The 12,411-nt window shown below is 39.1% G+C and overlaps 1 protein-coding gene across 7 annotated transcripts in view; it reads right to left on the reverse strand.

Annotated features, from left to right (window-relative positions):
• Positions 1-330: 330 nt before the first annotated feature.
• The window catches only part of CYLD (CYLD lysine 63 deubiquitinase), a 72,348-nt gene continuing 60,267 nt past the window's right edge, over positions 331-12,411 (reverse strand). For all 7 annotated transcript variants that reach the window (XM_041766192.1, XM_041766193.1, XM_041766196.1 and 4 more), the window contains 5 exons: positions 9,554-9,686; positions 8,519-8,627; positions 7,552-7,670; positions 7,060-7,276; positions 331-5,544 (listed from right to left, as the gene is read on the reverse strand). In XM_041766192.1, the coding sequence (XP_041622126.1) occupies positions 5,360-5,544; positions 7,060-7,276; positions 7,552-7,670; positions 8,519-8,627; positions 9,554-9,686 (763 nt within the window). In that variant the 3' untranslated portion in view covers positions 331-5,359. The remainder of the gene's footprint in view (positions 5,545-7,059; positions 7,277-7,551; positions 7,671-8,518; positions 8,628-9,553; positions 9,687-12,411) is intronic.

The following is a 12,411-nucleotide window of genomic DNA, read 5'->3' on the forward strand; positions in this document are numbered from 1 at the left end:
TCTAGTTGGAGTGGTTTAGAGACTTGCAGAACTGTGCTTTAATCAGGGCCAGAGCTTGGAAATGCCCAGTTACTTCAAGAAACGACAGGGAACCACGATGCCGGGAGGTAACCCAGAGGCCACTGGCACATCACCCAGAGCAGAATTCTGTGAGGTTTTCTAGAATGCTCGTAATGATGGCAGAGGCTGGACAAAACGTATGTGCTTTCAGGTAAGGCTTTTCCCACAAAGGTACCTTCTTCCCTGGCACCTGTGACAACATAAGAAGTTGTACTAAATCCTAGTTTTCCTGTAAGCCAAAACCCTTCCCCAAAGAAATCAAGCAAAAGGAACCATAAAAATTTAATTTTAATGATACAGAAATAGTATATAGTACATTTCTTTCCACAGCAGCACTTCATTCATCTCTAAAAAATTTAACAAAATTAAGGCTAAATCAGAGCAATCTGATAGTAAAGGGTTATTTTATGGGGTGTTATTTTTAAAGAATATCTTCATAAATACAGGATGTTCTTCAGGCCAAAAAAAAAAAAAAAACTCAACAAGATACCAGATATGCAAAATGCAGTACAAAATGTGCTCCTTTATACCAATTTATGAATAACCACAACTTCCCTGGGAAGTTTCAAATGGGATTGGGGAAGAAAAAAAAAGTGAATTTTTGTGACAGGACACTAGACTCTTGTGGAATTAAACTTTGACAGTACTACAGGCCATTTCACAAAATAAAACCAAAGACAGTGGAGTCTCCAACATAATCTCTCCAGAAAAAGTACACAGCAAAAGTGGACAGTGTTTAAGACTGCAAGAGAGATCTGAGGCTTGTGGTGCCTGGAAGGACCACCCTCCCCATAACTGGCCTTTCTTCACCCCAACCCCACCCAGGCCTGGACCTCTATGAGAGAATGAGAGACATATGGTCAAACACAAATGGGCCAACAACACGGGTCAGGAAATCAAGCAGGGCTCCCAAGTGACCTCCTGCAAATGCCGGCGTTGACTGTGATAGGGAGGAAGGAATAGCTCCTTCTCCACGTTTCCACTCTTTGGCCACATTTGCTGGCTAGGGGTCCAGCACTGCTCCCTGACTCGACAGAGACCCTGCAGCTGCCCCAGTGTGCAGAATAAGATGAAGAGTCCTTTCTTCTCTTTTCCCTCCAATAAAACTTCTGGAAGGATAGACAAGTGCCATGGAAACTCCCTGCAGGAAGCCTCAACCACTACGAGCCTGGTCTTGGCCAAGTGACATGACCTCAGGGGGCACACGGAAACCCTGCCTTCATGGAGCCCCCCACACCCCGCACCACATCCGCTGTGAGGACTTTACCTGCCCTCTTCCTCCACCCTCTCCTCCGCACACGGGTTTCCATTTTCATACATTCTCCTCCTCCACTCCCCCCACTCGCCTTGGGGGATTCAAGTATTATTTTCATTGAAGGGGAATCGTGGGTGTGTTGTTAACATCACTAACTGCCAGAGAAGGAGATCTTATTTTTAATTTGAAACATATACTCCACCTACTATAACAAGGACATTTTACTTCATGAGAAAAATCTTCTCAAATGATGTTAAAATTTTCTTCATAAAGTAGCAGACAGTATGAAATAATGCTTCAATTTTGCATAACAGTTTTGTTTTTCCACTTTTTTGGTGCCCAGGGTGAGCCTCAATTTCCCCCAGAGAAAGAAAATGGAAGACAAATGTCCAGGTAAATATTATCAAATATCCTCTTAAGATCTGTGTGTGTTCCAAAGACTGCTAAAACCTCTAGGAAACAGTGGGTTGAGGTATGTATACTCAAATGCATTCCTTATATAAATTCCTATGTAAACACAGATAAATAATGTAATAAACATCCGATTACCCATATTTATACAAAGTAATTAATGCGATAACATTACACAATCACACAATCACATAAAAGATATTTTTGAGATCTTTTAGTTCAGTAGTTTTTAAATCGGGCTGGTCATCAGGCTCACCTGGTGGAGCCTTTTACTAACAAATTTCCTAAGCTCCACTCATCATGAAGACTCAGATCCAGCAGGTATGACCTGGGACCCAGAAGCTTATATTTTTTTTCTATAAAATTTGACATTCCAACCCCCTTCTTATACAGAGGACATGAAAGTAGCAAAGAAGTCATCTAAGGCCAACAGAGCAAGTGCCAGAGAGAGGGGTGGAACCAGGTCTCTCATCCCCTACAATACTTTTTCTGTTACTGGGTCCCAGGGCTTTCCCCGAGACTGGAGGCTCTGACGCTGAAGCCACCATTAGTAGGGATTCTGCTGTCAGAAGTAGGTGCTAAGCTGTTCAAAAGCAGGGACCACGTCTCCTATTCCTTCTGACATAGTCCTTGGTGATAAATGTCCAATAAATACTTGTCGATGGGCAGGTGCTCAGCTGAGGCCTACTACTGTATTCTCAGCTCACTTGTCTCTGATTAGCCAAGTGGGTATGAAATTATCTAGCTGCATGTGGAGATCTACCTGAGGAGGGAGGAAAGCCTGAACTTATGAAGACGCCACGTTCAAACAGCAGGACTTTGTGTGACAATACAAGTTGCATAAGATTAATCACTATATCTTCCTTTTGTTCCTGAATTATGTGTTAGATGAAAAAATAAGTGAATCCAAGGGATAGAAAGAAGCCATTTACCTATAACATTTAGCAAATGTGAATTACAAAAATCCTAAACTATTCTAAGGAGATCATCCTTAGCAATTGTAACAACTGTGTATTACTGACTTTTGTTACTGTTTCTCTTGGTTTCCCATGTGTTTTCTCAGTCTTAGAAAACATTCTTTCAGGGATGGAGTCAAACTATAACTCCTTTATAAAGCTGACTGTGAGGGACTATACACACTTAGCCTCTACATCACTTCTTCCCTCCCTCCCCCTACGCATGCGCATGCACGCACACACACACACACACACACACACACACACACACACACTTACAAGTGTGAATTTAGTTGGGAGGTGGGTGAACAGGACTTGTTATATTTTCTATTTGTAGCGATGAATCATAAGCCATGTTATAAATAATTCTACTCCATTGCCATCTTGATTTTAGCTAGAATATGGAAAAGGGGATAACCAAAACATTTAAAAAGCCAACAGGAAAATATTAAAGGAAATTTACGGCTAAAAAATAAATAAGTCAACAGGTACATGAGCCACCAGTGCCATACAGCCCAGCCCTGAGGGTGCCCACTTGCCACACAAGCTCTCCTGGGACGGGGACAAGGAGGGACCACCCAGGGCCAGGGGAAGAGCCCCACGCCTCCACAGAGAGCACCCTGGCTGGCTCTGGCAACCCCTTATTGAGAAAGAGGACAGAAGGTTCTACTTGAAGGAAATGTTCTCAGAAATAATTTATGGAAGTGACTCCCCCACCCCCACCCCTCCCAAAGAGCCTCCACACCCTGGGAGGAAACCTGTGCATGCATGCATGCATCCAGATGAGTCCTCTTCAAGCCTTCTGCTACAAGAGGCCAGGCAGGACAGACCTTGAACTTGTATTTTGTTCAAAAGAAAAGGATCTTTCCCTTCTTTTTTAACTGTTAAATACAGTCTTACCTAAAAAGAGATTCTTGGTCATTCCTCCAGATCTCTTAAAAAACACTGATAAGCTCATTCATCCATTTATTCACTCAAGACCTCTTTACTAAGGGGTGACCGGTCTTGTAGTTCACAGCCAGAGGAGACCTCAGGTACCGTGCAACCCAGGCCCCTCCCTTGTTACCCAAGGTAGACAGGGGCAGTGCCAGCCCCACAGCCTGGGTTCTTCACCCTCAATCCTTGATCCTGTGTCCACCTCCCTGTTGTACCCAAGCACTTAGCAAAACCTCATGCAAAATTTAGGTACCTTCTCATTTTAAAAATGAAAAAATTACAAGCTGAGTTTTTATACCTTACTATAATTTATAAAACTAATAAAAATATTAGCAACATGGAATGATAGAACCAAAGGTAAATGTGACTTTAAAACAACTAATTGCAGGGTTTGTAAAGATTCTCTCCGCTTTTTTTTTTTTTACATTGAATGTTTTATGAAGTCATATGCTATATACACATGACAACTCTTCTTTCTCTACGGTTAGGAAGTCTTTCCAGAAGGACAACAATACCACAAAGGGACACTCAGAGAAAACACAGGCCACAGCACATTCCACGTCACTGACATTTATAATCTGTGATTCTAGGCTACAACATCCACTTGTGGTCCAGACACGCACTGTGGACATGAGCTAAGGAAACATCCATGTTTTACTTATTTAATCAGAGGAGGATGAAGCTGCTGCAAACACTTCAATCAAGTGTCTGATTCGTAACTGCCATGATCTCCCATAAAATCAAGCTGGATTTTTAGTGAGCAGACTAGCTGACCTCACTGAAATTCTGGACGGTCTTCCTCACAATGGGAGAGGTTTAGAAAAGCCAACACATCTCTTCAGGGAGATTTTAATGAGTATTGCAGATTCAAATTTATTTTCTGATGGGCCATATATTTGTATAGAAATCTATTTATCACCCCAACCATTTAATGAAATTCATTATGCCCTGTTCCGTAAAATAGTTAGAGAGCCTTAACAAAACAAACAAACAAACAAACAAATCTCTCAGCTGACAGTTACTAATGTGAATGAAGAGCTTCAGTTGCTGTCTGTTCGAATCCCCCAGGAAAATTACATCAAAAATAGACGTCTTATGACAAAATCACTGAGATATCTCAAAACCAGAACAAATAGAAAACAACACCAGTAATGGAATTTAAGTACTTTTCTGGCCACTACTGCGGAAACACGGGAGCTCAGCGGGTTGCAGACATGCAGGGGTCGGCACTATAGAGGAGAGAATTAACAAATCAAACTTAGTACAATTTTCATAACTGGATTAAAAGTAGACTCTTAATAAAACCAACATATTTCTTCCTCAAGGCAACCATTAGCTAAAAGGAGAAATGATTTCATATCCTTGGTCCATAAAGAAGACACATTTATTTACATTCTCAATGGACTAGAAGAGGTTTTAAACTGTCACAATTAAAATTTTATGCTTCCAAAAATATCATATGATCAATGCACTTAACTTAAAGCTTCAGGTATTAATAACTTCATTTAGACTTCTTAAAAAACCAACACAAACATACTTTCTAGAGTGCAAAATGCTTCTTATTAAATACTTCAGGAACACAAAAGCAATTTGTTTTTTAAACATAGGAATCCTTTTCAGAAGGATCACCACCACAAAGACATCCATTGCCGGCAATGGACGCTGAACAAAACTGCCAGCTCGGGTAAAATGCAACATTAAGATCTTGCCATCGGTGCTGCCCCTGCCCAGATGACCCCGTTTATTTGTACAAACTCATTGTCGGACTCTGGTACATGCACATGTAGGCATCACAAAGAAGTCTTCGTGCGCAGCCTTGGATTCTTCTGGAGTCCAAGGAATGCAGGTCCTCTGGAGACATTTTCAAGTACTCTCCTACTTCTGGGCATGGGGTAACTTGAGGAATGTTGAAGCCATTTTGGCCGCCTGAAGAAAAGAGGACGAGCTCTATTTAGGGCAGTTGAGATCTAACCCCCTTTGCTGCCCTGCCCTACCAAAGCGATTTTACAACTCTAAATTTAGAGGAGGCTGATTTCCAAGATCTGAAGGACCTTATGTCACTTCTGATTCCTAGAAGTTCAAGCCTCTTTTTAAGTCTTGACAGTGTTCTCATTTCTTGGTTTCTGAAAGGATTCTGGGGCCAATGGAATAAAACCGGTAAGAGAAAGCATATCCTGAGCAAAATCCAAACCCTGCTTTTTAGGCTTCTCTGTTTTCAGTGAGGGAATAGTGTTCCATATATGTAATCAAACAATATCCATCTCTTCATATCCCATGTCCCTTTCCAGACAGAAGCACCCCTGTACACTTTCACCATGAGATGTCCAGTTTAGAGCACACCTAGCAAAATGAGTACTATTTTCACTTCTCTAAATTTTAAATGCGTATTTGTGCAAGTCTTGCAAGGCTTTGCCTCACAGACTGAATAAGGATGCTGGTGTGGTTTGGGGCACTCCCAGAAAGGCTCTCCTGGTCCAGCCTCTCAATCGTTTTTCCAAATGTTCGACCCCTAGATGCTTTTAAGTTAACACGAGAGCCTGTGATACTGCACATGTGCTCATTACATATTTGTTAAATAATGCCTAAGCATCTTCGAATGTGGCCTAGCAGGTGCAGCATCCTCCCCATTTCAGGAAGAAGCACATTATATGCAGAATAGGCTTATTTTTCCAAGAAGGTACTTATTTCTATTCTTCACTTTGTCATTTAGAAGACAACGTAGTGTAGTATAAAAAAACATAAGCACTGAGGTCAGAAAGACGGAGTTAAATACAAGCTATGGGACCTCAGGCACCTCAACTTCAGCTTTAATAACAGGAAAAGAGCAGTAATCCCCATGTTGCAGGGATTTCAGTATAATGACTCAGTGTGCTTCCCAGAGAGCTCGGTGCATAAGCACTTAATAAATAGTGATTATGGATCATATAGAAAAGGAGAGGACCTTGAAAGTAAGAGAAGACAAAGCTGAAAGGAAAACCTCTGAGCCCTAAAATAAGGATTTTAAAAACGATTCTTCTTTTAATAAAAACCACATGTGTGTCAAAATATCACAATGATATTATTCCTTAATTTAGTAACAGTGATGTATATGCATTTTAAGATGTGAAGATGATGTCACCAAGATACACCTGGGAGGCTTTTCATATATGCTCTTCTATTATTCAGAACAGCCTATCCACTATGAACTATGCTACTACAAACTAAAACAGTGCCATACATAGAAAAAAAGTTTTTAAAATACCATCCTGAGGGTGCCTGGGTAGCTCAATCGGTTAAGAATCTGCCTTCGGCTCAGGTCATGATCCCAGTGTCCGGGGATCAAGCCCCCCATCAGGCTCCTTACTCAGCAGGGAATCTGTGTCTCCCTCTCCTTCTGCCTCTCCCCCTGCTCATTCTCTCTCTCTCCAATAAATAAATAAAATCTTTAATAAAATAAAATACCATCCCGATCAGCCATGCTGTCAAAGAAGAGCCAGGCAGAGTCATCCTTCCCATACTTCACAAAAGCAACATAGTGGCTTGTTTCTATGCAGAGAACAGCAAATAATTCCATCTTCTGGCAGGGGATGCAGCCGTGCCTCCAGTCCCAGTCAGGTAAATCTTTGGGAAGTGACACCGGGTTATATTTATGGTTCAGTCTCTTGGGATGAAGGTGAACCTGAAACAGAGCAGGGAGAGAATGTCACTGACGAGCCAAACTCCGTGTTTCTGGTGAGGCAGCCCAGTTACTCTCACTGAATTCAACCCCATAAACAGTAACTGAGTACTTCTCAACAGTCCACCAGGGAACACAGAAGACACATAAGCAGTACCACTTAATTATGAACTCAAGTTAATAATGGTTTTGAAAAATTTTCAAAACCTGAAATATTTTCAACTACAAATCATTTCCTATTCAAAAAGAGAATATCCAGTTAGTGACATCAGGCTTACTTGAGTGTTGCAGGTTTTACAAAACTGCTTGATGTTTCCAGCGGAGATGTCAGGGTCATCATAACATTCTCTACATTCATACATGGCAAGCCCCCCGCATATCCGGCACTGCCTGGGGGCTAAAACGATGAGGGGGGAGAGAGATTATGGGGTCTTTAAACATGCATTCTTCCATTAACATGACTAAAAGGAAAAGGTAAGCTTTACTGAGAACTTGGACTCAACATGTGCATCCCTCCCCAACCCCATAAATGTTATGTTGTATCTCTGTGGGCTCAGGATATCTTTAAAAAGACATTTTCTCTGATCAAGGGACAATTTTTTTTTTTAAGGGACAATTTTTTAAAAAAAACAGTATATTCTCGACTTTTCACATAATTACGAAATGTCTATAGATGAAAATTCAAACATATAAGAAGGTATAAAGAAGAAAACTGCAAGCATCTGCAATTTCAGTTAGTACGAGATAACCACTGTCAGTACTGCTGTGAATTTCCTCCAAAAATTTTATATCTGCCGATTTACGTAACCCTGTGTGTGTGTGCTTGCGTGTGCGTGTGAGGGAGGGGTCCTCTTAGAGAAAGGACCAAATACTTACCTTTTCACTTAACATTAGGTCATAACCAGTTTTGTACATTTTGGTCTTCACAGACATGAATTTTAATGGCAGTAGTTTCATTGTACAGATACACCATAATTCATTTAACTACTCTCCTCTCATATAGATTGTTTCTAATTTCTTAATCATGTGACAATAAATACATTTGCATATAGAATATTTATTTTCATCTCTGATTATTTTCTTAGAATACTCAGAACTGAAAGTACCGGCTTAATATTGCCAGGCCCTTCAGATACTCAACTGCCTTTTTGAAGAACCATATCCTGTTAGACTCTGACTCATAATTAATGAGACGGGCTTATTTGTGAAAAACAAACAAAACAAACTAAAAAATCGTATACTTACTGTCTTCAAGTAAATCTGTTATATTTAACTCCAAAGAAGGAAAAATTTTTTTAAACAGTTTAAAGTCTTTTCCAAATCGAGGCATCTGAATAATCAGGCATGATGGTGCCTAAAAACAAGATACATATATTTTTAGAATCAAAGTGCTGAAAAAAATTTTCCCTATAAAACTGAAGCAGTGACAGTTGCCACAGCAAACTGTGTTTCTGCCGTAACACTAATGGCCTGTATGTAGAATCCGAGTGTGAATATGGAGCAGGGAGGTAGAGCACCAATGAGCCACAAAACTTCAAGTGGTCCAGGATCCATTCCATGGACACCCAGAGGTCAGGCAGGTCAACAACCCTGGGTCTCTAAACTATGATGACAATCTAGAGTAACACTCCACGGTGGGTTTATATTTAAAATAAACGTTTTAGAAAAATTGTTTCAGCAAGTATAATAAAGAAACTGTGGTCACTGAAGGACACCATTCCTTATACTTCAACAAATAATTATAGCCATTAAAAGCTTTCTTTCAGAAATAAATACAATAAAAATAAACCACAAGCATGTACTACTAAGATCATGAAGACACAGTAAACAGTAAAAGAAAAATAATTTCTATCACTTGTTCACTAACAAATGAATATAAATAAGTGAATTTATTTTGTCTCTTGTTTGAAGGAAAAGTAAACATTCTTTTTTTCCTATGTTTGGCTAATATGCTTAGGTAAAATGTTAAAATTGCTAAAATGATGGGTTTTTTTTGTTTTTGTTTTCGTTTTTTTAGTACTTCTTCCTTTTGCTCAAATACTACTTAAGTTTTCAAGTTACAAATCTGCTTGATATTTTCTTTAGCACCAAAAATTCAAACAGTTCAATCTTAATTCTAAGGCATTGTCTACATGGACACAACTGAAACACTGAACTTTTTTTTTTAATTTGAGTTTTGTTAACAGTGTGTTCTCAGTGGGGTAAAATTAACAGTTATTGAATCTAGTAGTAGTCTCAAGATTCCAAAGCACTGTCACATAAAATACAATAATCACTAACCTCTGCAAATTTCAGGTTACTGTTGATAAAAGACCATTCTAATAACTGCTGAATTGTAGGAACTCCAACTTTCTCATTTTTTTCCATAAAAATTTGATAGAAGTAACAATCTTGTACTTTTTGACCTGCTGATCTAAAAATATGCAGAAAAAAACACATGATTTCTCTATGAAATGCTTAAGTCAGAACGGGAAGCTAACCCAGCAGTATTTGAGGACAGAAAAACCAATGACAGGGCAGCCCCAGTAGCTCAGCGGTTTAGTGCCGCCTTCAACCCAGGGCATGATCCTGGAGACCTGGGATCGAGTCTCACGTCAGGCTCCCTATATGGAACCTGCTTCTCCCTCTGCCTGTGTCTCTGCTTTGTGTGTGTGTGTGTGTGTGTGTGTGTGTGTGTATCTCATGAATAAATAAATAAAATCTTAAAAAAAAAAAAAGAAAACGACATGGACGGTACCACCTTGGTCATCAGAACAATGGGTGAAAGACAATAATGTAGATTAATTCATTAAATGTACTTTGCATAAGACCTTAAAAATGAGTTCTTATTTTAGTTTTTATATCCAAAAGTTCCCTAATGATCAGCAGAAAAATAATGGAGTAAAATCTATAGTCAAGAAGCACTGTGTGAACAATACCAGAAGCTAAAATCACTTGGTTTAATGTCACTGTCCAAATCTAAAAAGTATTTTTAATCAACAATTCATTAAAATACTGATTGTTCAAAATCCAAAATGCATTTAATGCTTGAAAAAGGAGAATGAATTCTTATGTCTCTGCATGGGACAGACCTTTAGACACCTTCCAGACCCAACTTTTCACTTCTGAAATGAAGGCCCTGAGTTCTAGGGAAGAATAATCATAGCTTCCCAGCAACTTAAAGCAGAGCTAGGTGTAGAAATCAGGTATCCTATTAATCACTTACTATTCTTTCCATGAAAGCATGCTGTCTCTTTAGATGGTCATCTATTCAACAAATACCAGTAAGCTCCTACTATATACCCATCACAGTATTACCATTATATTAACCAAAAATATTTGCTACAGGGGCATGTGGGTGGCTCATTTGGTTGGGAGTCTGACTCTTGATTTTGGAGCAAGTCATGATCTCAGAATGGTAAGATCAAGGCCCGCATCAGCCTCCACACTTCAGGGCAGAGCCTGCTTGAGACTCTGCCTCTCCCTCTGTATCTTCCCCCCACCTATGTGCTCTCTCTGTCTCTAAAATAAAGAAAATTTTAAAATAAATATTTTACTACAGAATGCCATTAATCAAAAAATAAAAAAAAAAAAAAAAAAAAGAATGCCATTAATCTTTAAAACTAACTCTGCCAAAAGGAATAATAATGTTTAAGTGTAATTTTTACCTTTTCGGCAGAATTTCTGTAAAGAATCAGCCTATTTATAGGCAGATTTCAAGATTTTTATGGAAAATTATTAACAGTTTTCATAATGAAACAGCTATTCAAAGACCAACCTTCAGAAGCCCTCTGCTTTCCAAAGCAACTTATACCCTGAAATACACAAAACTTACTTAATAAAACCAGGAGATTCAGGAGAACTCACAACAAATAAAAACAAATGATAACCAAAAAGCCTGAAGATTATGCTCTATCAATATTTTACTTGGTTGTTGATGACTGCAAAAGACCAGCATTTTTTCTGCGAAAGCAAAAGAATAAAAAATTTTAACAGGTAACAGGGAAGAAAAATAGGACAGGAAACTAAGAAAGCTTAAAGTGGTAGAGGTCACTAGTTGCAACAATTAGAAATAACCATGGTGACAGGGAAAGGGAATCATAGTTGATGCGAACCCAAGTGGCACACATGGAATGAAGAGAACCAGAAATAAGGATGAAGACCAACACCTCTGTGATATTGAGGCAGAGGGATTAGGAGCTTGGGTGGCGGGGGTGGGACACAAGCACTCCAATCTTAAACCCTAGAGCAAATTAGCTGGTCATGAAGGCACACATATACAAGAATCACAACAAAGCTGGTGCTATGGTAGAGAACTATACAATTTAGATTGCCATTTCCCACTAAGAAAATCTAGAAGCAGAAGGGTACAAATGCTGCATTAACCTTAGAAGAAAACATACATCTAGGAAGAAGATCAAAACATTCATGGAATTGTGTAACATTGGTCTGTCTACCTTTGTAATACAATCCTGAATGGGTAGCCACTAAAATTCTTTACAGATTTCTTGATTATCTAGCACTGTGGAATATAATATACCCATGTAATAAGAATACCCAGACCATGTTCTATAATGAGAAGTACTCAATTACACAACCTGAAAATTGCCCTGTGTCTTTGCTTTTTGATTGCTGATTTTATTCAATTGTTTTTCTTAGAATTTTTCCATCTTTGCCCCTGAGCACTATCTTCTCCAGTTAGTGGCTGGGACTTCAGTTTCACCTTCTCTTTAACACCCCACACTGGTCATCAATACCAGTACTATCATTATTGTTGTTTTTAGAAAATGAAGGCTTTAATTTACCCACATTTAAACCTGTTTCTTCCTTGTTCCTAGCATACTACTCTCTTACTTTAAGATCACCTTTGTCCTTCTAAAGTAAAGTACATTCTGTAATAAGTCTCTGGGTTAGGTGATTTAGTCCCAGTTCTTCCTGCTCAGAAATCCTGTGCATATGTCTTCTTAGAATTTAAGTCTACAAAAAGCCTGGAAAATATTTAGCTATTATCAAAATATTATTTCTTCCCTATTCTCTCCAGTATCTCCTAGAACTGCACTTAGGAATCTGGTCTTCCACGCCTCTTACCTTCTCTTGTTTTCCAACTTCTCTTCCCTTAGGGCTGCATTTCAGGTACTTTCTTCCAATCTATCTTCCAA

This window comes from Vulpes lagopus, chromosome 8 (genome assembly GCF_018345385.1).
Source record: "Vulpes lagopus strain Blue_001 chromosome 8, ASM1834538v1, whole genome shotgun sequence".
Taxonomy (NCBI): domain Eukaryota; kingdom Metazoa; phylum Chordata; class Mammalia; order Carnivora; family Canidae; genus Vulpes; species Vulpes lagopus.